The sequence below is a fragment of the Drosophila obscura genome, unplaced genomic scaffold, assembly GCF_018151105.1.
Source record: "Drosophila obscura isolate BZ-5 IFL unplaced genomic scaffold, ASM1815110v1 contig_186, whole genome shotgun sequence".
NCBI classification, from domain to species: domain Eukaryota; kingdom Metazoa; phylum Arthropoda; class Insecta; order Diptera; family Drosophilidae; genus Drosophila; species Drosophila obscura.
The window spans coordinates 3,291,115-3,315,176 of record NW_024542774.1 but is presented as its reverse complement, the minus strand read 5'-3'; the positions used below and the strand labels follow the sequence as shown (position 1 = coordinate 3,315,176).

The window sequence follows — 24,062 nt, the reverse complement described above, 5'->3', positions numbered from 1 at the left end:
TTGTTGAGGTTCTGCTCGTGTAGCGGGCAGGGCTTCCCCCTACATAATAAATGAAATGCAATGCAAATCAAAGACGGCTCTAATTACAACAGAGTTTTGATCATTGGTTTATTCGATAGTTTCTTTGTCATAGTACACTAGAGTTAAATTGGTCTGCTTAATAATACCATGATGTCGTTCTCTTTCTGGGATATTTCGATATCTGATAGTTTTTGGGGGGCTGTAGCAGGCTGACGTTACTTTCTATGCTCTTTGGTAGTGCGAGGGTTTGGTATGGTACGGGGAGGGGAGTTGATTGGATTGGAGTGCGTTTGCATTGTTTTTGATTTCATTTAGTTTCTGTATTTGACTTTAATTTGATCAATATCATGCGATGTCAAAGGATACTTACGAGTAAGCCTCGGAATCATTTACAAATTTGCAGCTGACTGCATTTTATCAAATTTAATTCAATTGTATCCATTTTCATTGGCTTAGCTACGATAGGTTTGGTTACAAAATAATTTCAATTTATCTAAATTGTAATTACTTCCATCGCACGAGTCGGCTCCTGTGGCTGCTCAATCCCAGACGCCAGCGGGTGCCAGCGGGTGCCAGCGGGTGGCCCAGCGCAGGATTACATTTGTAAATCAATTTAAAGCTAACTTTACTTTACAGTTACAATTACCATTAGATTAGATTAGAGTTACACACGAGTAATTCAACTATTCCAGTTAATTATTAATAATTATTATTTGTGTGTTTAGTGGGGCGTGTTGGCGTCGATTCGCATTCGAGAGGGATTGGAACTTAGCCTATTATTAATCTCTAGTAAGTAATGTATGTATGTATGCATTTATGTATCTATGTATGTATGTATGTATATGGAATCATTTTTAGCATATACTCGTAGTTCGTAGCTCTAGCTGATTTGATCAAATGCTTACTCGTTTATTTGTATCTTGACATAGTTATAGATAGTTATATGTATCTGTATTTGCTGATTCTCTTATGATTCTTGTATCTTTAAGGTGGGTCTGACACTTGACTCGAATACAATTGAATTCGCTTTTTTTTTGTGGTTTTCTTTGGAATCTAAGCTCGAATTCAGTAGGGAAAGGGGGACACTAACTGGGGGATAAACAGGTAAGCGGGGACGGGGACTCGTCACAATGGAATACTAAGGGAATACAGCTGAGTATCTTTGGTTGTGGTTGTTGTTCTCTAGCTAGCTCCGATTCTCCTCCCACTCTCATTCGGGCGACTCCGAGGAGCCTGATATGCCCCCCAGACTACACGCCCCCACACTGCCCGCACTTGTCGATGCTCCAATGTCGCTGATGCTTTTCACGCGTCGTCGACTCTGCTCGTACAGCAACTGGGCATCCACTCCGCTCCCATCCAGCACGCTGCCAATGGGCGGGGCGCTCACGCGATGGCCCGGCGGCGGACCATGACTGTAGTTGTTGCTGCTGCTGCTGCTGCTGCCACCTGCCATGGGAATCGGCGGTGGAGCTGTGGTCGGAGGCGGCAGAAAGTGATGATAGTGTTGCTGCTGCTGGTGCTGCTGTTGCTGATGATGGAGCGAGCCTATGGTAGCGTATATTCCTCCACCACCCTCGCTGCTGCTGTACGAAGGCGTTGGGGAGGTGGAGTTGCCGAAGGAGCTGCGATCGCCGGCACGATGGGGTTTAGTATTGAACCGAAAGGCTTTGGAAAGAGAGCTCTGCCAGAGAAATAGTGTAAAAAGATTAGAAAATTGTAAGATAAAAATGTGTACGATCCGAGCTCACCTGAGATCCTTTCCATGCCGAAATCTATGGGTAATCAATGGGTAAATGAAAGAGAGACAAATGTGGTTTTGGATTATTAACAGTGAAAATCTATACATTTTCCGTCTGGATATTTTGAATGGATTGAAGAGAGAAACAAAGTTAGAAATGTCGTGAAACTTTTGCTGTTTTGCTGGATGTCTAAATTTGGAATTAACTTGTTCGAATATTCGCTGAAATTGTGTCTGATATTACGAGTATTGGAGTGTGTTTATTTATCTGTTGATTGTTTTGCGGATGGTTAGCTGAATTATTTGAAACAAACATGCTTATATCATGGGACTAATCGAAAAGTGTGGGGGGGGGGATATTTCCATAACTTAAGTCATACTTATCTGTCGTCGGTTGTTATTAGCTGGGACTACGTACACATACATACATACATATGTAAGAGAACAATTTGATATGTGGAGTAAAAGATCTTAGTGGCACCTCTAGTGGGTGTTGGAATATTATAGGAGACAAGTAGTTAGACACAGAGAGACAACAAAAGCTTCACGTCAAGTCAGGCTTAAATATTGGAGGATATAGGATATAGGATATCAATATCAATATGGATTATGGCTAAGCTTAATTATTGACTTGTATGTGAAGGACTTACCCTGAGGCTGCCGCTCGAGCGGCGGTCTGTTGTGGCATAGTGCTGCAGTCCGCCGGGTCCAGTCAGTGGCACTACGCCGCAACCTGAACGGATGCCTTGACCCAGAGTCGCTCTACACAACAAACATGGCAATGTCGATTTCCGATTTATGCATAGGTTCGTATTGTGTGTGTGTGTGTGTGGGTGTTGGGTGTGGATGTTTGGTGTGTGGGTGTGTGGGTGTTGATTGGATTTGTGCAATGTTTTTTTTTCGTTATAGGCAGGCAGGCGGGCGGCACAATGGAGATATTACACAGACACAGCAGAGAACGGAACGTAGGAGAGTACGGGTTGACGGGCAGGCAGGCAGGCACAGAGATACAGAGATACACAGATACACGGAGTGATATAGTGATATAGTGGCAGGCGGGCAGGCAGGCAGGCAGGCACACGCACACACATACACACACAGAGAAATAGAGAGAGAGAGAGAGAAAGTTGGTTGATTGTAGTAGTTGTTGTTGTTGTTGTTGTTGTCATGTTATTGTGGTAGTAATTGTGTTATACAATCAAGCAGAGCAGAGCAGAGCACAGCAGAGAGCATCAATAACAACAACAAGCCGTTGATTCGATTATAGTTTTTTTTTTTTTTTTGGTTTTTAAATGGAAGTTGGAAAAACACGTAGGAATAGCGGGAGATGGATAAAAATATGGGAAAGATGAAAAAAGAAACGGCACAAAGACACGAAAACGGTTAATCAATATTGAGAGATAAATATTTTGTTTATGCTGCTGCTCGTATTTCATTAAAAACAATTTCGCATAATTAACTACGTACATATAGAGAAAAACAACAGGAAACAAGGAGAAAGATCTATACATAAGTGAGCGACAGAGAGAGAGATACACAGCCCCAGAAATGGCCAACAGAAAGAGACACCAGCCAGCAGCCAGCCAGCCAGCCAACAGCCAACAATTAAGATTTTAAATGGTTGTTAGATGTTGTTGTTTTTTTCAGTGTGTGTCTTTTTAAAGCCTTTGTTCCAATCCAATCACACTTTGAGTGGAGTAAATATGTATGTGTATGTTTGTATGTATTGTATGATGTTGTACTTGTATTAAGATGACAACGATTACACTAGATCAAGCTACATAAAACATTGATAACACATACACGTACATAATGTCTTGGCCTTGAGTAAGCTGTTTAGTATGTGTGTCAGTGTCCGTGTCCGTGTCCGTGTCCGTGTGTGTGTGTGTGAGAGAGCTACTTAGTAAGCAATTTTTACTTACAATTGACATTGTAGTTCAAAATACGCGCAACAACCAAAATGAAGACTTCTTAAATCAAAATTAACTTATTTGAGACTCGCACTGTGGTCCCCCCTTATGTGGCAATTCTCTGATCTTTTATCTTGTATTTATTGCAAGTTTTGGGGAATGCGACCGCAGTGCAAACTCGCTAAAGCGCACCAAAATATGCAACACACATCAACACTAAAAGTTTTAGCCACGAAATGTTGTATGTTGTATGTGTATGTATTTATGTATGGTATGCATGTATGTGTGTATGCATTTGGTTTGTTTTTTTTTTCTTTTTTTTTTGGTCTCGAAAGTTCAATTGTGCGTTGACCAACATTTTTCGATGCTGTATCACAGTGGACAGTGGACATTGGACTAACTCTGTCCAGGCTAGTGGCGAAGGTAGATCGTTGAACAATGCTCGAACAGTTTCCTACATTCATTTTTGTTTTGTTTTCTACAGTATTTACGCTAACTCTGAAGCAAAGCATTAACCCTACACATGTATATGAATATGTATGTATGTATGTATGTATTTCTAATACTTTTATAGTTGGCAAATAATCGCTATGCTTCTCCGAGTGAGAGAGAATATTGAATGTGCAAAGCTTGGGGTTCTGGGGATATACTATCTGCATTTGCGTTGCTGGTACGATGCCTGAAGCACTCACTTACTGAACTATGAATACAAATACGAATACTACATATATGCGTGTATATGTATGTATGTATTAATCGGAGTGTGAATTTCTATGCTTTCTGTGTCTCAACTATCAACTATACGTAATGACGTTATGATTAGCGCTGTGCTCCAATTATTGTTCTCTCCCTATAGTTATTATCATTATAACCATCATCATTATCATCATCAGCTTGGCTAAACAGTTCAATTTTGAATCCCATTCGATTTTTTTTGTTGACTAATTTTTATCATATGTATGTACTGCTGTTTCGCGTGGGTTTGGTTTAATGGCCCTGCAATTTGGCCAATTGACGGGAGCTTTCCATTTGAAACTCTTCCATTTGACAGTAAATTAAGTATCTGCATTGCGGATATAAGAAGAAGATCAGTATACATATATATATATATATTATGTATATTTTGGAATGACGTATTATTGATTGGAAAAGAAAAGAGAGAGAAACATGGCCACGGACAGGCCGCCATTAGTGCGATTCGCTTACTGGGGGGCATTTATTTAAATAGATTGTCTAGGACACGTTTACATGATCAACAATGAAACAAAGTACAATATGCATCAGATGCAGATACAGATACAGATACTATATAGACTATAACATACTTATGCACGAGTAGACAGATAGATAGATATGACAGATATGACATCGCATGAGTTTTGGAATGTAGTGTGGGAAGACATCGGGCTCTCGGCTCTCTAGTAGCCAGAGAATATCGCATTTCTGCAGCTCAAGTTCAAGTTCAGGTTGATGGCAAATGACACGAGAAGATGTGGGGGAAAAAAAAAATAGACGAATGATATGCACATAAGAAGCAGCTATAAACGGATTATCAAAGCACTTAACGGAACAGCCAGAGGATGAATGAATGAATGAATGAGTGAATGATATTGATGATTCTTAGTGAGTGACTGAGTGACGAGCAACCTCTTGAAGTATTTGCCTGCCACTCAGACTCAACGAAGAAATACCCCCAATACTTTTTTGACTGATGTTGATATGATATAATAAATAAAGAGCAGAAACGCACAGAAAAAAATATAATAATAAACCACAACAGAAACTGGAACATTAACTGGAAGGTTATGTAAACTCTCTTATAGCAGAGTGGTGGGGGGTGGGGGGTTGGATTGGATTGGAAATATAAAACGGCACAAAACAAAAACTCAATCAAAGCAGAGAAAACACTAATCAAATTGCTGTATTACGCTACTACTTATGGATCACTTTCACATGTCAAAACCGAAGGATTACACAAAGGACACACACACACACGCACACACTGATACACAAACACACACACATACACGTAGACACACACACACACACACACAGTCAGACACACACAGTCAGACACATTTAAAAATGAGTGAATGGCGGCGGTGTCCGAACTCACCTTGCTGGCAAAATGAGGGCATCGAATTCCGTGTTCAAATGTCGTCGTATTATGTTCTTGGATGGGGGTATACCCAGTGCCGTGGCCATAGTATCGCCCGAAAAGGATGGCTCCAGCACAACAAGTCCGCCATGAACGCCGCTATCTGCCATGCGGGGTAGATAGAGGGGTAGGGGAAGAGCAACCATAATTGGCTTAATGAATGGCATAATCGAGCGGGGCAATCAATACACTACTCACCCTTCAGGTTATCGGCATACTCGCCCAGGTCGATGGATCGAACCCAGCGTATGAAGCGCTGATTTGTCCAAACAATGGGGTCCGTGTCCACCGTCTCCGATTGCACGCGCCTCATGGCCAGCGTCTGTCTGTCGTACTTCACAATGCGCAACACGTGAATGCCTGACAAACAAAGGAGAGGGAGAGGGAGAGGAACACAGAGATTAAAAGTGTCTGATTAATGTCGTTGATCCTGGCCATACCATGCACAATGCTGGCCTGATGGAACTTTCGGGTCACGCCCAGAAACTTCTCCAGCTCCTTTTTGGACAGGGTGTCCAGCATGCGAGCGTCGACGAGGGACTGCAGAAATGGCTCCGCGTACTGCGGCAATCCAATGTCCGGCAGCCATTCGGAGGCCACCCAGGTGTGGCCCAATTGGGTGATGAGTGGATACCGCACCAGTTCCGGTCTGCGCTGCTCCTCGATGGCCAGCCGCAGCTTCTTGCGGTGCATGGGATGGGCCAGGCCAAGGCCGGCCTCCAGCTCAATGTCATTCAGCTCCAGCAATACCTTCCCACTCTTCACATTCTCCGCACAGCGGCCACTGTATTGGGGCATGCCGAGGGCCACCTCCAACCAGGCCAGCACCTGGGTGGCCCGCCAGCGCTCCATGGGCAACTGAGAAGCCTCGCGCAGCAGGCGTATCTTGTCGGCATAGCCCTCCTCCGACAGCGGATTCCACGCGTAATCGGTGTCTGATGGAGAAATTTTACAAAAAGCCCATTAATGGAATCTCTCTCTCTCACTCAATGCAGGACTGTGACTGTACTCACATTCGGTCACTCCATCGGCGGACAGGGCCTTGCTCTTGTTGCGGGATCGGGCAAACACACGCGATATGCTGCCCCAGGTGCCCCCACGGCCATTGCGGGCACCCAATGGTCCGCTCTTGGTGGCACAGGCAAACTTACGGGTTATGGCACCAGCACCGGCCGGGCCATCGGGGTCCACGGGCGAGCCCAGCTGCTCCACGGATCTGGATAAATGCGATTCGATTAGTTTCTGCTCTAAAGGGGAGCTTCGCCCCCCGAAAGAAATATGTGTGTGTTTGTACCTTGAGTAGGCAGCCGAGTTCAGGGGCGACAATGTGGGGCTTCGTTCTTTGGGCGTTCCAACTGAAAGAGAAGGAAATACGTGAAGTTCTCCCACTCCGCAGATACTTATGCCACTCCCCACTCCCCACACTCACATTGATACATGTTCTGGCTGGAGACGAGCGAAATGCTGTCCGGATCCACGGTGATGCACGGCCCATTGTCGCAGGTGCCGTCGCTGAAGTTCAGCTCTCCGCCAGTGCTCTCCCGATCGCTGCTGTTGCGCAGGCCGGAGTCATTCGAGCACGAGTTGCGATCGCCTGCTGTGGCTCCCGATCCGCCGCTCAGGCTGCCACTGAAGGCCGACAGAGAGTTGCCACGCCCACTATCGTCGGCTGTGCCGCGCAGGCCGCCCAGCACGCCGCCCATGCCGGAGCCGGCTGCCATCTGACTAAGCATTCCAGAGGCCGCCGAGGGCGGTGTGAGGGGGGCAAACGAGTGCAGACTCTCCTGGTCGGATAGGCAGCCAGTCAGCTGGCGACGCGCCTCCTGCAGTTGCTCCTGCAGTCGCTGCAGCTGCAGGTCACGGGCCGAGAGCTGCTGGGCCAGGGCCAGTGAGCGTTCGGCCTCATCGCGGGCCTGCTTCAGCAGCTGGAAGCGCTCCCGATCCCGATCGCCCGAGAGCTTGGCATTTGTGGTCTCCGACTCCCGCACGCGCTCCTGGAAGTTTCGTATGAAGTCGCGCAGCTCCTGCTCCTTCTCCTGCAGCGAGGCGCACAGCTGTTTCACCTGTCCCAGCAGATCTGATTTGTCGGTTCGCAGCTTCTTTCGCTCCAGCCGCATGGTCAGCAGCTGATTCTTGACCGTGCGCAGCTCCGACTCCAGCCGCTCGATGCGATCCTGTGCGGCTGTGCCATTGTTGCCATGCGCTTCCGCCTCTGTGGGATCCACGCCACCAACGGCGCCGTCTGTGGACAGCTCGAGCAGTCGTCGCAGGCGCAGCAGCTCCACATTGAGACGATCGTTCTCCTCTCGCAGCTTCATGCCCGATTCTGCAAAATATTGCATAAATATTTCAGCGAAATTCCAGGCCATGTTCTGGCATTGCTTTTGCTTTTTTTTGCTTCAGCTACCAGAACAGAAGCTGTGGACAAGCGGTGTTCATAACAGGGATGCTGGCTCTCAATAATTCAAGGCTCATAGGTGACCCATTGAGTCGCATAACTTATTCAAGTGTCCAGCCATGAGGCTACTAGCGGATCAGCAGCTATATATAAGGCTTTGGGTAGCATCCCTGCTTTTCGATCATCTCTACACATAGCACTAACGCTAGCTAAAGCCCACAACCCACAACCCCAGCTACGTTCCCCGGCCCCCCCCGCTTATGAAATCACTCTCCTCTTGACCAAAATTCGCACGCAAGCAGCAACGCAAAAGGAAACCAATGAAAATAAAGCAAGAGGAACTACGTTGGCAGCATTGAATGAAAGTTTTGCGAACAAACTAAAATCCGTGTAATTATAACTTAAGCAGGCCAAGGCAACGGCTACGGCAACGGCAACGAATCGACAGGCGGTTGAATGGGGATCAAGTGCAATGGATGGTGCAGGTTCAGGTGCAGGTGCAGGTGAAGGGTGCAGGGTGCAGCAGTAAGAGGATTGAATGGATTTCGGGCATGCGGGCTAATTGTGATGATGGTGCTGCTACTGCTGCAACTGCTGCTGCTTCAATTACAAATACAGAACGGAAATTGGGATGAAAGTGAAAGGAACAGAACAGAGGAGAACAGAACAGAGAAGAGCAGAGCAAAGCGGAAAATTGACTGTTGAACTTACCTGAAGCCGGACCCAGAGTCTGAGCCCGAGACAGAGACCGAACCTCGGACTCGGAACTTTGTCTCTTCGTTGCGATTGCCATCGCAGGACTCGAGCATGAGCAGGGCTGCCGAGGCAGCGGATGTCGGAGAATGCGGTGGCCCCAGAGTCCGGTAGCCCGTTAATGATGGATTCGTAATAGTGGATGCGGCGTCTGGAGTTGCTCTTGCGGTTGCCATTGACTGACTCCATTGACTCCATTGGCTCCATTAATTTCACAATTGAGCAAACATCATTGGCATTCCGCTTGTCAACTGGATATTGCATTGTTCAGATACATGTGTAGATACGAGTATATAGATGGAGATATTTCGATGGGTGGTGGGATGATTGGGTTAGGCTAGGATGGGGGCTTAGAATGCACACGACTTCAGAGGGTGGACCCAATACGTACGCACAGTTCAAACAAAACAAATCAACAAACAACAAACAACAACAACAACGAGAACGGGAACGGGAACAACGAGAACAACAATACGGAAGAACAAGAACAATAGCAAGAAATGATACTGATGATAGTCAATGATGTTTGGTGGGTAGGTACTCGTAGTCTGATTCCAATTACGGGCAGGCTGTCCGGACTGCCCGGGGTGGTTGGGAGCGTGCAGGACACGAAATTAGATTTCAACACACACAAACACACACACGCACAGAGAGATGGCAAAAACGGACAAATAGTAGAATTGAAAAGTAAATAAACAACAATTACGTGTAGAACTGCTGAACGGATAAAATAAATAAATATCGATTTTTCGGAACATTAATCTAGATGCAAACGAACTGGCAAACGAGTAATTTTAATTATAATGAATTCATAAGAAATACATTTACGGGATGAACAATTTGAATTATATATTCCCATAGCACTCCCTCCCCCTCCCGCCCTTTGCCCCATTCAAAACTCACTCATGTGAATAACTGATGATGGGTTCAAATTGATTGCACACTCACTCCTACGCCTCTCCTGTATCCACCCCTTCCCCCCACCGCCCCAGCCAACATTCGTGCACAACAATGTCCACAAATTAATGAAAATGTTTTTCTTTCCCCCAGTTTTTATGGGATGAGTGTGTTTTTTTTTCGTTATTGAAACTAGTCTAAATAAATGGATTCTTATCGCTTGTCCAAGGACTTGAATGAAAATTTAATTAGCTCTTAATAGGCGACATGAAATCATAATTAAATGGGAAAATGTACATATACGTATATGTAGAACAAATCTGTTTGGATTGCAAAATAAACAGATTTATCTAGTACGAGTATTCAGTAATTTTTTTTAATTGAAAGACTCTGATTTTTCGCCATTTAAAATCCATATTCCATGCTATCCACAGATGCATAAATGCTCTGCTTAGTTTGGAAAATTTAAGTTTTCTGCTTAGCCCCGACCGCATCCACTCTGGACCACTCTGGAAGCTGTATACCTTCTGTGTGGGGTAAGCCTGACTGTGCGCTTCGTTGGCTTCTCGACTCCAGCACTCAAAATGTTGACCAGAGAGAGGCAGAGAGAAAGAGAGAGAGATAGAGAGAGGGATGGGATGGGATGGGATAGAGAGTACTGTTCCAACGAGCGAACGCAGGCCATTACCATCCATTTGTCCGATTTTTGAAGTGTACATCACTTTGCCATTCTAATCTAATCCGATGCGTTGGGCTGGCTTTGGCTCTTGGCTCTCGGTTCAGTCCCAATCTCAGTACAGCACGCAGCAAAGAAAAAACAACATTATATCTCTGCACACCCCCACAGCCCCACAGCCCGGAATATCCCCATCATTTTCTTGGTTAGCTTCCATCCTTCGTTGATGCTGTGTTGTGTCTGTGGCTTACCCAATATCTGTCGTTGTTGTTTCTGTGGTCTGTGTTATGTCTTCCCCACTGACGCCCGCCCGGTTGATGCTGTGCGGCTTTTATCATCTACTTGCCACTTGCAACTTGCCGGTTGCATCTTGCCCCGGACAACATTAAATTTGTGTGCGGTCAGGGTGTTTGCCTCTTGACTTCCGGAGCAGACAAGATGCTCTCGCATGATATTCAGTTACAACTTTATTAAAAACCCAAACATTTTGTCAATTTTCCCCAACTCAAAGCAAAGGATTTATTAAATTTTAGAAAATTCACTGGGAAATGTATAAACATTTCAGAGATTATATCTGCAATTTGAAACGAGAAGAGAAGTATGCACTATACATGTACGAGTAGGTATTTATGTGTTTGCTCATGGCCACGATTCACTGTCTGCAGATTTCGCTGCTAGTCTCCTACCTACCTACCCCCTACAAGAATAATCGTAGTAGTTTTGGCTTTTATTTACGATGGCATGGAGTGCATGAAAGTCTTCTTGGACTCTTACTTGTTGTACTTTCAGGAATGAAAACAAATTATAATTTTGAAAATCTTCAGCACGCAATCGAATCGGCGTTTATGTTGAAAGCATTCAATCAGCGAACGTTGATTTAATTTCACTTTGAGCAACGTTGACATTCTTCTGGAATTTGCTGATTTAACCTTTCCCTGCCCTGCCCTCTGCCACCTTCCCTTTGCACTTCAGCCCGCAGCAATATGCTGATTGCTCCCCCGCTGCTGCCCCTTTACCTTTGCACATTACAAATGCATTTGCATGCATCTTCCCGTGTACATGTCGAGGTCCGTTCCCATTCCGCATTCCCCCTCTTGCCTTTGCCATCCACCACTCACCCACTCACACACACACACACACACACACCCACCCATACCCACACCCACACCCACACTTACCCGCATTTAGTGCACTGACGCCGGAGGAGCTGTTGGCGGTGGACGTGGACATGGACGTGGAGGAGACGCCAACTCCCTGTGGCAGGTGACCAGCGGCAATTAAATTTGAGTTATTCGCATGGATCATGGCTGGGCCGGGCATAGAGTTGGCGTTGGCTGTGCCTCCGATGCCATTCGGCAATTGTGGCTGTGGCAGACCGACGACCTCGCTCTTCCCAGGATATAACGGTGGTCGATGCTGCTGCTGCTGCTGCTGTTGCTGCTGCTGGTTGTCGATGGTCATGGGTGGAGTAAGTGTCTGATTGCTGCCATTCGAGCTGGCCGGCGAGGAGCTGCTGTCGTTGCCGGGCGTGAGGTCTCGCTTGCTGCTGAGCACCAAGGGCGATGGTTTGGCTGGTGCTCCACCCACTGTTGCAGGTGGTGCTCCGGCTGCTGTTCCTCCGGCTGCTGTTGCTGCTGCAGCTGAGGTGGAGGCCGTTACAGAGTTATCCAGCGATAGCAGCGGCCTTATGGGCTTATTGTTGTTCACGGAGCCGGACTTCTCCTTGATCAGACTCGAGTCCAGCGATTTGACAATTTTCTGCAAAGTAAATTGAAAGGATTCTATGACATCCACTTTAGATTCAATGATTCTGCAGGCCAAAAGGTAAGTAAGAGCAGATAAGACAGAGAAAGAGCAAAAGCAGAGAGAGAGAGAGAGAGAGGCGACAGCGAGGGCCCAGAAGTTGTCAATGGGAGAGGGGTGGGGGATAGATGCAGATGTGGGGAATTTGTTCTACAAGAGAGGAAGCTTAAATAGTGTGCCAAGTAGCGTAGGGGAGGGGAGGGGGAGGAACTGGAAGCTGAGGCATGCAATTGGAGTGGAGAGCCCTCTGCTCGGTAGTGGACCCCCCACCACCGCCCTCAATTCTAACGAGCAATGAATGAGTCCAATTAGATAAAACATCAAGTGAGGTTGGAATTTTATTCGGTAATAATTTTGCTTGGTTTGAGCGGTTGGAGGAGTGGGGGGTAGCGATGGATTGCGGGGTTGCTTGTGGTACTTACGGATTCGCTGAGCTTGTGCAGTGAGGCATTTATGCGATCCGGATTGCGCGGCGGTGGCTCTGGTGGCTCTGATGCGGCCATCGTGGGTCCGGCAGCGACACCGTTTATTTGCATGCTTCAGAAACACGGAAAAACCTAAACACACACACACACACACACACCACACACACACAGACAGACAAGTGCACAACTACATTAAGGCACACTCAGAGCAGCACAAAAATATCGCGTGTCTCTCTGTGGATGGATGGGTGGGTTGGCTCTGTGTGTGTGTGTGTGTGCTCTTCTTATTGCTGTGCTGGAAAACAACTTTCAACTGCCACAAATCTGCACTAATCGAGGCTCAAACATTCTGACTTGACACTAGCTCAGGACACACAACACAGGACACAGGACACGGGGCACAGGGGGCACCGGGAAAATACGTACTGGAAGCTGCCTAGGACTCTGGATGCCGTTTCTATGCGAGTTCTCTATCAATTATGAGGTGGGCCTCCGTCAGCTCTTGACCTGCAAATAAATAAAATGGAAATTTTTATTTTGTGTTGAATTCATGTTGCATATGCAGAGGTTTTTTTTTTAACGTTACAGCTACAGTTTTGGGGTAATTCTGGGTACTTGCAGGACATTCAGTTGCAGAGATATTTATGCATCCAGAATTTGTTTAGCAACTGCAGTCAAAATACTCCTCGTATTCCCAGAGCTTTCTTATGTGGTAGGTAAAAAGAAATATTCTTTATGAAATTTTATTCTCCATTTCAGCAATTATATGAAATAAAAACCTAGCAGAGGGTATTCTATAGTCCGTTATCAAATTCGTTTCTCGCTTTTTCGTCCCCTGGGAGACGGAACTAATTTGTGTTGAGAGTGGACTGCTGCACGTGTGTGTCACCATTGATGCCCATAAAAACAGTAAGTTTTGCAGTCCCCGAGCCAGCTTAGTGGTTGGTATGTAGGCCAGTGCTGGCCATAAACTTCCATTTGGGCTATTTTTTTTTTCCTTTTCTTTTTTGTTCTTGTTGTCAGCATTGCATGTCAACACCCAGTTCAGTTCCACACTGCACTGCGGCCTCAGCTCAGTAAAAGTTGAGTTTGCCCATTCAACCTTTTGGGTCAGAGCGAGAACCAAGTGGGGTGTGGGCGAAGACAGGGTGGTGGTCCTAGCGACTGACAGCGCACAAAGAGAAAGAAAATGGCTGGGAGCATTCAAAGCTTGGAATCATAAAAGAAACGGAATGCAAAATGGAACTAATTATACAGTAGTAGTTGGTCTTGTCTTGTGTCGGGACCCTCACACGGAGGCATTCGGGCTTACAAGAGCTTATTCGTAAGTATTATTCACGTATATCTGGTAGCTCAATTGGCAACGCAACCAGCTCGCGAAAGCTCAATGGCCCACTCCCACTCCCATGCCATCCCATCCCATCCGATTCACTCTACAATTCCAATTTTAATCCGCTTTAAGGCGCAGACCAACGGCCACCAAGAGATGGCCAGCAAAATATGTTGTGGTCATGTTTTGGCTTTCCTCTTCTTTTTTTCCCCACTTTATCCCCAGAAATTCATGATGTAAATGGCTGCTGGACGGGCGCCTGGACTGCCTCACATACGATATGCCAGACTTAAGCCGCCAAGAGCTGCAGACTCCACCTGAGCCCAGCACCTTGCCCGAGAACCCACAAACATTTATCTGAACGCTGGGATATAGGGATATGGGGTCGCCCGGGGGCAGGGAACTAGCACTAATGTGGTGTGGGCCACACAAGCAGAAACTTTAATCATAATAATAACAAGTAACTTTTGTGTTATATCCGAGCCACGGACACGGACACAGATGAAGTTCTGTGGAGTTCCGGTTAGGGTAGGGTCGGAATGGGTCTGGTCTGCACTGTGGCTCGCTTAATAGGGATATTTATGGTGTACATATGTACGTACACACAGATACATATGTACTAGTATATGTACTATAAGCTTTAGCTACATGCAAAAATGTGACGCTTGGAAAAATCTGTCAGAATTGACGAGCTTTTAGTTTGATATTGTGTAATTCAAATATTATTCAAACAATCATTGAATAAATTCTATGGAAAATTTTAAGTATGTATCAGTATTTTGGAAAAGTTTATGCGGAGGAATTAAGTCGTCCCGACAACGTGGCCTTCTATGTGCACTGCAAGGATCCGGTGAATGACGAGCTGCCGGAGTGCCTGCTCCGAAAACGCAGCCAACCCACCCGCCTGCAACTGGAGCTGAAGCAGCAGTTGGCTGCGGAGCGTCGCTCCTTTCTGGAGGAGCAGAAGAGCTATCACCTGTCGATGCACTTGGCCAAGGTGGCGCTGGTCGTTGATAGACACCATCGTCACACCGCAAGCTCCCTGCAGGCCTTCGAGCACCGCATCAGCCGCGACATGAACGAGCATGTGCGGAGGCGCACGGAGGTACTCGACGCCCGCCTAAAGAGGCTGAGCCAGCATATCAGTGCCGTGGGTGAGCGCTGCGATCTGGTCAGGCATGAGAAGTTCCTCAAGAATCTGACAGATATCTACATAGCGAGCAGCTCAGTGAAACTTTCGAAATAAACACAGAACTAAAGAAGCTTTTTCTGTGCTCTGGCTCTGGTGCACGCCTTCAAAGTTATCAATTGTCCACGCAAAACTTTGCCCGCAGTTGGAGTCTCTGTGTCTGTCTTCGTTCGACAGTGTTCGACATAGTTGCGGAAAATCGCTTGTCAACTATCCAACAATTCAGGACTTGGTTTTCTTATACCCTCAGTTAGTACAGTCCAGAAGTTAGCCCTGCACCCAATGAATAACTATTAAGTGTTTTATTTCCCATCAGCGTAATAGATAGGTCGAGCGATAAGCTGATTAAAATATATCTACAGCCTATAGTTTTTGTGCAGATAATACTCATAATGTTTCTCTAAGGTATTCCAGATTCGTACATTGAAAACAGGATTTAAATCTTTTTATAAACGTTCTTAACTGCTCGGAAAAAAGGAGCCACTCTCGTTGTCCGAACTTGGACAGTAGTTTGCATTACATTAGCAGAAACTTCTGGCTTGCCGTCGGTCGTAATTTGTGTGAGATCTTGGCCAATTAGCCTCCGTCTGAGAGCTACCCTCAGTGCCAGAGCTGCCCAGCGTCAAAGGCAGGTCGGTCCCGCTTATGTGCACTCGACTGCAAGTGGATGCTGGAGTGTGAGTGCTGCTGTACTCAGTCCAGTGTAACGTGTATCTGTGTGTTGTCTGTGCATCTGTTGGGCAGCGTTTGTCCCCCCAACACCAAGTTCAGTTGGAGCACTTGACCTGTTTCTGCTTGGGTATTCGATTTGTGGCCTGCCAGTGACGATGCTTATGCAGTTGCATTCTTATTCAATTAAACTCTAGGGTCTTTTGTGCGTCCTTTCGTATAAGACTACTCTGTGTGCGTGTGTAAGCCACTTATCAAAGAGCTCTAAAGTATGCTTCAAAATTGGTTTTAGTATGTCCGAGGCGCAGGACGGACTAGTAAAAGAGCCAAATGGGTTTATAGTATTTGAGCTTCATAAAGTCACTTTTATTTGAAACTATCAAGAGCTTAGTAGAAAATTTTCTGTTTCCAATATATTGTTGTTTTTAAATTTTCACAAATGAATTGCTTTCAACAGTTTTATTTTAACTGCGAGCAGTATAAAGTCTAAGCAACAAAGGAATTATCAAGGAATTATCTGTCATAATAGAAGATTTTCTATGCATAGATTAGTTAGAGCCAAAATGTATCCAAACGTAACAATTTTAGCCCCAAATATGCACAACAGGAAAAAGCAACTAGTTCTAGTTTTTCGTTTATATCCATCCTGTGTCAGATTCGTTTGGAATTTGCATGAGAATCGCATCGGAAATGTATGCAAATTAATGCGTTTTTGAGTGCTGCTTTTGGGGCATGAACAATATTACGGCCAGACTTGATTACACTTGCCGCAACTCAACAAACTCTCGCTCCAAATATGTATGTGGCAAGTGCCAGAGGAGGAGAGAGGTGGGAGCATAATTGACATTGACAGCGACATCAACAGCTGGGGGGAATTCAATTGCAAATTAATAAGTTAAATTAACAGATTTGCGCTGCGGGCAACCATTGAAATTCATTCGTCTGCACACGCCAAGTGAGTATTTAATGGCTCACTGACTGACTGATTGACTGATGAATGGATGGTCTGTGGAGGGGGGTTCTGGGGGGCCTGGCGAGGCTCTGTCTGCCCTGGACTGGGCTCTGCTCTCGCTCTTTCTCTCTGCAGCCAATTGGTTTTTGGATGTGGAACCATTCGAATGGCTTGAACAAATAATTTCCACGCAGCTAACTTAATTTGTCCCTCAATCTCCGACTGTGAGACTCACGAGCGGGTGACTCACTTAATGGCCAACTCCTGGCTACACTGAGAATAACTTTGTACCCTCAAAAATATATGTAGATCCAAATGGAGAATAATATCTGAATTTAATCAAATCGCTGTAAAATCTGAGTTTTTTCTTTATGTACACTTTTTTAGTGTCAGATAATTGTCAGATTAATATTAGATAATTTTTTCTCACAGTGTAACACATGTACATTTCTGTTGACCCTTGTTCACACTTCTTTCCCGTATTGCTCGTAATTTCCTGTATAACTCGTTCGAGTCAACAGCTTGATCCTTTCGCAGGCAGAAACTTTTCAATGCAATGCAATGGAATACGAGGTAGGTGAGGAGGAGGAAACTTTTCTGTTTTGGATTTTAAAATTGTACTAAGCTGAGGCTTAAAGCCAACGTTGCACTTGCCTTTTATTCCTCGTTGCCTTGGTAGCCGCCAACTGACAGCCATCAGCCATGCTGTGGCACGGAACGGATAAAGTTTTGTTGCCGAGAAACTCATTTAGCTTGCAATTAATTAGTGGCAGCATCAGGCAGAGCAGAGCTAAATTTGTGTGTTTTAATTTAACCAAATAGAGAGCCAGCTTAAGACTTTTAAGGGCGTGTACAACATGAACATGGAGCAGCATACTTTCCCATGCAGGCAGTGGCAGGGGCAGGGGCAGAGGCAGAGTGGGAACACTATGCCTTTAGTAGTCGCACCAGGCGCGAAATGTAAATGCTTGACCCAATTGGCAGTCGGGTCAGGGCGGCAGCAACACCAACACCAACAACAGCCCACAAAATCATTTAAAATGTTCCTCCCCTGCTTCGAGGGGTGGGTTTTGGGTTTGGTGTTGGTGTTGGTGCTGTACTTGGGGCCTGAAAGTTCACTTCGAGGGGTTGGCAACGACAACTTGAACACAATTTGATAACCTACATTTGGGGGGGCTTCTGTGCTTGTTCTTGGCAACATTAAAAATTTACACACGAGAGCAGCTCCGGGCAGAAGGCAGGGTGGATTGGGCGGTTGTCGGTTGTCAGTTGTCGGGAAAGTGGAACGGAGCGCTTGCTCGGTGTCCTTGAGCGTATGTTTTCATTTGGCATTAAGAGCATGTCAAGTGAGTCTGGACGGGACCAGGGAGCAAGGAGCAAAGAGGAGTCTGCCTGGCTGATGGCAGGAGGCGGTGGCGGTGGCGCAGGCGGAGACTGCGGCTGCGGCTGCCTACTAAGTGAGTTTTCGTTGACGCTTTTGTTTTTGTTTTTGCCCCTGATGCAGCCGCAGGAGTGGAGCCGGAAACGGATGTGTGCGTTTGGGTGTGTCGGATGGGATGCCTTCGCCGACAGTGGATGGTGAATGGCAGCACCAGAAAGTCTTTAAGTCTTTTGCCTTAATAGCTTCAGTTTTCCCTCAGTTTCCTGGCCACCGCTTGGCTGGTTCCGCATCCTTCACTCTTGGCTGGCTGCCTAGCCTGCACCCTTGTTTTGCTTGTTTCTCGTTCCCCCTTTCACCCCTTTCTGCTGAGTTATTGTCGTGCAATTTATTACGCGACGCACTGTTGGTGGCCCTTCCTTGCCGCGCCACATGGCGTATGCGTAACGAATAATCGTCATAAAACGTAGCACGTAACATGGTGCCCTGCTCTGAGCCGGGGATTTTAATTTATATGGCCCCATACGTATGATGCATGTTTCCTTGGTCAGGGAATGCGCTGCATACACATGTAAAATATTCGCCATGCAATTTGCAGGTATATTTTCCTTTGAATCTTTTCAGAAAAAACCGACTGCCCCCAATAACACCGCTGATAATTGCTTCACTGAATACACCTGGCAACATCAGCTTTAATGATTTCTTACCATCACCGACACCACACTTTGCCCTTGCCATGAAAACGATTTGTGACACATAAATACATAGGTTCCCAAGCGACCATTTCCGCTGTGCTTGTCGTGTCTACTGACAGTTACATGTGTTCTGGAATGATTGCTACATCACGCTGAAATTAATCAGGATTTGTATAATCTGTAGAGGTGAGCCAACACCAATCAGAGCGCCACAAGCAATCCAAAATGAGCTTGAAAACACACACACACACCCCCTACACATGTGCATACATATATGGTAATATTAAAATATAATATTCATTCAGAAATCCCACAAGTCCCACAGCAGCAAATTCCCCAACCAGCGGCGCAGCAACAGCAGAATAGTGCGTAATTTATTTCCATACAGATTTTGTTCCCTTTATGCTTTGGATTTCACAACAGCAAAAGCACCAGCAGCAACCGAGTACAGCAGCAGCATAAAAAAGGCCAAAAATTTCCCTCTTTTCAGATGGCGTACGCACTCAAATATTGACCGAATTTAGCTGGCGGACTCCTGCAGCATTCTCTTTGTTCCTTTGCTCACTGTTCGATTGTTTGCACTGTTTCACAGAGGCCTGTTTGCAGTACAATACACACACATATATGTTCAATAAAAGGCACTCCCGCTAGCCGACTACCATATAGTTTAATATTTAATATTCATGGTGCATATTTATAGATTAATATTATATGGAAGCAACCTATAATGACGGAGAGGTAAGCCCCCGTTTGGCAGTGGCTTTTTAGTGGCATGGACTTTCCTTAGATTAAATTTACCTTGCTGTAATTCTGTTCTGTTATGTTAACTGTGTTTTTGTTTTCATTGTGCCACGGCGGAACGGAGCTCGCTCTCGCGGTGAATTTACAACTGCCCTCGGGACTCTGCCATGGACTCGCCACTACAGTCGGCGGCCTCTGGCCCACAAAAACAAACTCCACTCCACGTGCAACTTAAAGTCAATAGCTGGTTTTTGTTGTTGCTTTTTTTTTTATGTGTGTGTTTTTTTTGCCTAATTTGTTGGATGCTCTGGTGTTTTCATTGAGTTGGCCAAAAGTTTGTGTGGCTGGCTTACCCAGTCGGGTCTGCTCTCCGCTCTCCGCTCTCACCAATCACCGTCTCTTCCCGATTTTATTGACACACACGAACGCCCAAGCACAGCCGCCCCTTTCCACCGTCTGTAAGTATGTTTGTATGAGTATGGGTGCGCGTGTGGGTGGAAATATTTTTAACTGGTTTTCTGCACTGCTTGGCACGTCTCACTTGGCGAATATCTCTAACGGCACTGAGCAGGACGACAGCCTCAACGGCGGCTAGTCCTTGGCATTTGGCTCGAGTGTGCCGTTCGTTTTTGGCGGCGTGTGACGTCACACGAAGCTCAGAGCATCTGCAGTGCAAGTGCAGTGAGAGAGCCACAGAGAGCGAGAGAGGGCGAGCGCCTGCGCCTAGCCAAAAGCTTTTACAGTGGGGTGGAGGGGGAAGGGTAACAGGACCCCACTCGCAATCGTAGCCCCGACCTAGCCAAGCCATGGACAAGTGTTTGTTTACGTTTTGTGTGGGCATCCTCTTGATGGGATCGGATCCCTTGTTGCTCTTGCTCGCACTCGCACTCGCACCCGCACCCCAGCCGAAGGTCAGAGTTTGGTTGATTCGCCGAATTGCATTCGCCACCCCCCAACCCAACACCCCGCTTGTAAGCCCACTCAATTAATCAGCAAAATAAATTGTACTTTGGAAACTCGACGACAAAACCGCAAAACATTTTCTCGACAATTTAACTTAATGGGGGCAACAATTCCCCATCCAGGTTGTTTGCCACAAAGCAAAACTTCTTCCCAATGAAATGCCTGAATTGCTGGTGCGCTGGCGGTTAACGGCAAAGAAAACATTGTCCGATGGAAGTGCTTGCCATGGCCAAACATATTTGAGAATCGAGAATCCATGGAACGCAGACGATGCTTTAATCCGCCATGCCAATGCGGGAATGGGGGACAGGGACAAGACATGTGTCTGCCTGCGGCTACACAAAGCGTTTGTTCTGGCAACTCTGACAACTCGGACAACGTACATTTCATTCATATTGTAATTCAATCTGCCGCCTCAACACATTCGTTTGTACAGTTACGCATACCTATAACTATAACTGTACATGACATGACAGGTCTAGCAGAAGCAGAGGATGAAGCAGAGAAAGAAGAGACAGGACAGGACAGTGACAATGGCAGCACATGTGCCTATGCCTCTGTGTGTGTGTGTCTGTGTCTTCTTTCAGACAGCTATAAAGGTGCGGGGTGGGCAGCGAGGCTGGAAGGGGAGAGAGGCTGCACACAAGGCAGACATACATACAAGATGCGATTCCAACTATAGAAGTCCAATTTATTGTGCAGGGAAATCTATAATAAGATTGCTGCACGACAAAGGGAATATGATATTACTTTATGCAGATTTGTGGGGCAGAGCGGGAAGGCGGAATCAAATTGAAAGTAAATTACCGCAAAGTGCGAGTTCTTTTTGTTTTAAAATAAAATAAAACCAAATTAATTTAAGATTTTCGCCATGGAAACTACGCTCTAGGGTATTTCTTACCTCCTCTCTTGCTCGTTTCATTGCAAATCAGAGACTCTTGCAATGCCAATAAAAACACTAACAGCAAGTAATTCGAGCATTAGAATCATAATTATGCCGCTAAGCCCAACACTAGTGTGTACATAATTAGGAGCCATTGCACGCAGCATCAAAGGCGGAAAGGTGAATTTCAATTACAATGCAGGTCGATCCTCGTAATGGAATAATCCCAATGAAACCCGTTGAAGCGTATCGTATTATCATCGTTGGCACTGCTAAACATAGTAATTTCCTCTGCTCCTGCCCCAGCCCCAGCCCCAACAACTACAACTATTTTGTCATTTATATATAAGCTGAGTGGCAGAGACCTGACTGCCACGAATGTGCCTGACAGAACAGGTCCGATATCCGCCATCCGCTATCCGCCATCCGCTAGCCCGACATCCTCCTCCGCACACTATTGGCATGGCCAGAATGGGGCAACAGTTTGTGTTTATTGTGACTGACAATCATTGTCCTGTTCGGCCAGCTGCATGTGGCAGGCAAAAGTGCATCCATGAGATAAGCGGGGCCCGATGCTAATAAAATGTTTTCAAATGAATGTCAAGCTGCTGCCTATTCTGGCTTATCGCGGTCGACGCCATCCGTGACAGGATATTCACATCACAAAGCAACAAAACAAAACAAAAAAAAACCGAACTCCAACTCCACATAAGCGAACGGACGCACATTGAAATCGATGAGGAGCGAGTTCATTCAACTCCGGCTGGGAGCCACAGTAGGCCTGAAGAAGTGCCGTGCTTCAACTTCGCCAGCTGAAGCAGAGAACATACATACCCCGTGGAGGAGAGCAGCGGGCTTGGGCTTGCCCCAGTATCTGCCACAGGTGACGCGTGAAAAATTCCTCATGCCTTGGTGCAAAAGCGCACGAAGGAGGAGGCTGGCTGGCTTCCTTCCTTGGGCCGCAATTTCTGGCTTTGTCGTGACTCAAATGCTATTGACAGCAAAGTGTCCCACTGACAATCTTCCCACTTTGTCCCACTCCTTTCTCCTTTCCTTCTCTTCTCCATCCAGCAGAGTTCTCAAAACCAACGAGAACGACCTCAACCTTAACCAAACGCAAACACACGCCGGCGCGGGCATATGAACTGCACTGGGAGGAAATTATCCAGCCGAAATGAACTATAAGGTTCATTCCAGTTAAATTTACCCTCTGGTATTCGCGCAGTGTACTGCTTTTGCTCTGCGGGCACTATCCGTGTGACAGTCGCTTTGTCAAGCCAAGCAATTGTGGGCATGGCATTGTTATTGCCGTTGCCTGGCATCCGCTAACCGACAAACACCCCACACACACCACGCACCCCCGTTCAGAAGCTGCGTGTGGAGCAAAGAATGGTGAAGTGGAGAACTGGGGAGTCATCAGGGTGAATTTGTGGAGTCACGTAGAGTGGGCATGGCATGTTTATCAATATTTTGTCCTTATCGCACGCGAGGGGGAGGGGGAGGCTGACAAGTGCAAAACTATATGTCCCCGTTAAAAAAGAGAAAAAGAAATGAGGGGCAGGGCATGCTTTGCCTTGACAACTTATTTCAACATCTGTGTCTGTTGCGGCACCTCCTGCTCCTGCTGCTCCTGCTGCTCGTCGTTTTTTACTTCCCATTTTCATTTATTGGCGCAAAACTTTTTCCCAAGTTGATGCCACAAATAAGCGAATGGCAGGAACAGGGGGGTAGTATGTATGATGTCGGGAAAGTTTCCCTCATATTTTGTTGAAGCCATTGTTGTTGCTCAGCTTTTGTGTGTGCATATGAGCAAATATCTATCTTATTGTGTCGCAAAATATTTGAAAACATTTTCTTGTAATTTGAATACCAAAGGCAGGCAGCAGGGAAACAAAAGCCTTTAGTCTGTACTTTAACCACTGCGAAATGTAAGCTGATTAAAGCAAAATCGGCTTAGAAATGCATTGACTACCTCAATTGATATCCCAGCCGGTGGCACATTTTCCCACCCATAATTAATTAGGTTAGAATGCAAATTTCGCTCGGGGACAAGCCGATCGGCGGGAAATACGGAACAAGAAAATCCATTTCCATTCGAGTACTTTTATTTGCACTACTTCCGTTTCCACATCCCCGTCCGCTTGTCCTCTCTCTCACTCTTCCTCAATTTGTCCATTTTCTTCGCTTTTGTCTGCAGCCGGATGCTGCTAAACGGTTTATCGCACTTGTCCGGAAAGAGCACGAGAGTAAAAGAGAGAGAGCGAGAGAGTGAGAAGCAGGGGCCATGCGGAAGCAGCGATATATTATTAATGGCCATTATAAGGCAGGCGAGGCCAATGCGGCGTATGCGCAATATTTTCATTTCTTTTTATTTCTCGTTTTTTCTCGTTTTTTATTACGGTCTGGCCCCAAGGGCAGCGACACATTTATACCAAATGTTTTGCCATTTATCCTTTTCCTCTCTTTCCCTTTCTCACTCT

At 46.1% G+C, this 24,062-nt stretch overlaps 2 protein-coding genes across 11 annotated transcripts in view; one reads left to right on the top strand and one right to left on the bottom strand.

The window, feature by feature from the left end:
* Positions 1-86: 86 nt before the first annotated feature.
* Positions 87-24,062, bottom strand: part of LOC111071004 (kazrin) — a 37,100-nt gene continuing 13,124 nt past the window's right edge. The window contains exons 2-13 of one of the 10 annotated variants that reach the window (XM_041592963.1): positions 12,780-13,289; positions 11,733-12,312; positions 7,260-8,156; positions 7,125-7,185; positions 6,844-7,046; positions 6,271-6,765; positions 6,029-6,190; positions 5,789-5,933; positions 2,413-2,524; positions 1,773-1,796; positions 1,541-1,705; positions 87-1,463 (exon numbers count right to left, since the gene is read on the bottom strand). In XM_041592963.1, the coding sequence (XP_041448897.1) occupies positions 1,272-1,463; positions 1,541-1,705; positions 1,773-1,796; positions 2,413-2,524; positions 5,789-5,933; positions 6,029-6,190; positions 6,271-6,765; positions 6,844-7,046; positions 7,125-7,185; positions 7,260-8,156; positions 11,733-12,312; positions 12,780-12,893 (3,150 nt within the window). In that variant the 5' untranslated portion in view covers positions 12,894-13,289 and the 3' untranslated portion in view covers positions 87-1,271. Of the gene's footprint in view, positions 1,706-1,772; positions 1,797-2,142; positions 2,322-2,412; positions 2,525-3,684; positions 4,736-5,788; positions 5,934-6,028; positions 6,191-6,270; positions 6,766-6,843; positions 7,047-7,124; positions 7,186-7,259; positions 8,157-8,939; positions 9,117-11,732; positions 12,313-12,779; positions 13,290-20,089; positions 20,286-24,062 lie in introns of those variants that run through there. The other 9 variants (XM_041592961.1, XM_041592962.1, XM_041592960.1 and 6 more) reach the window with 9 other exon arrangements.
* On the top strand, positions 14,796-15,687 carry LOC111071007. The gene has a single exon (XM_022362091.2). It carries the CDS (start codon positions 14,879-14,881, stop codon positions 15,356-15,358), a length of 480 nt encoding a protein of 159 aa, XP_022217783.1. The 5' UTR covers positions 14,796-14,878; the 3' UTR covers positions 15,359-15,687.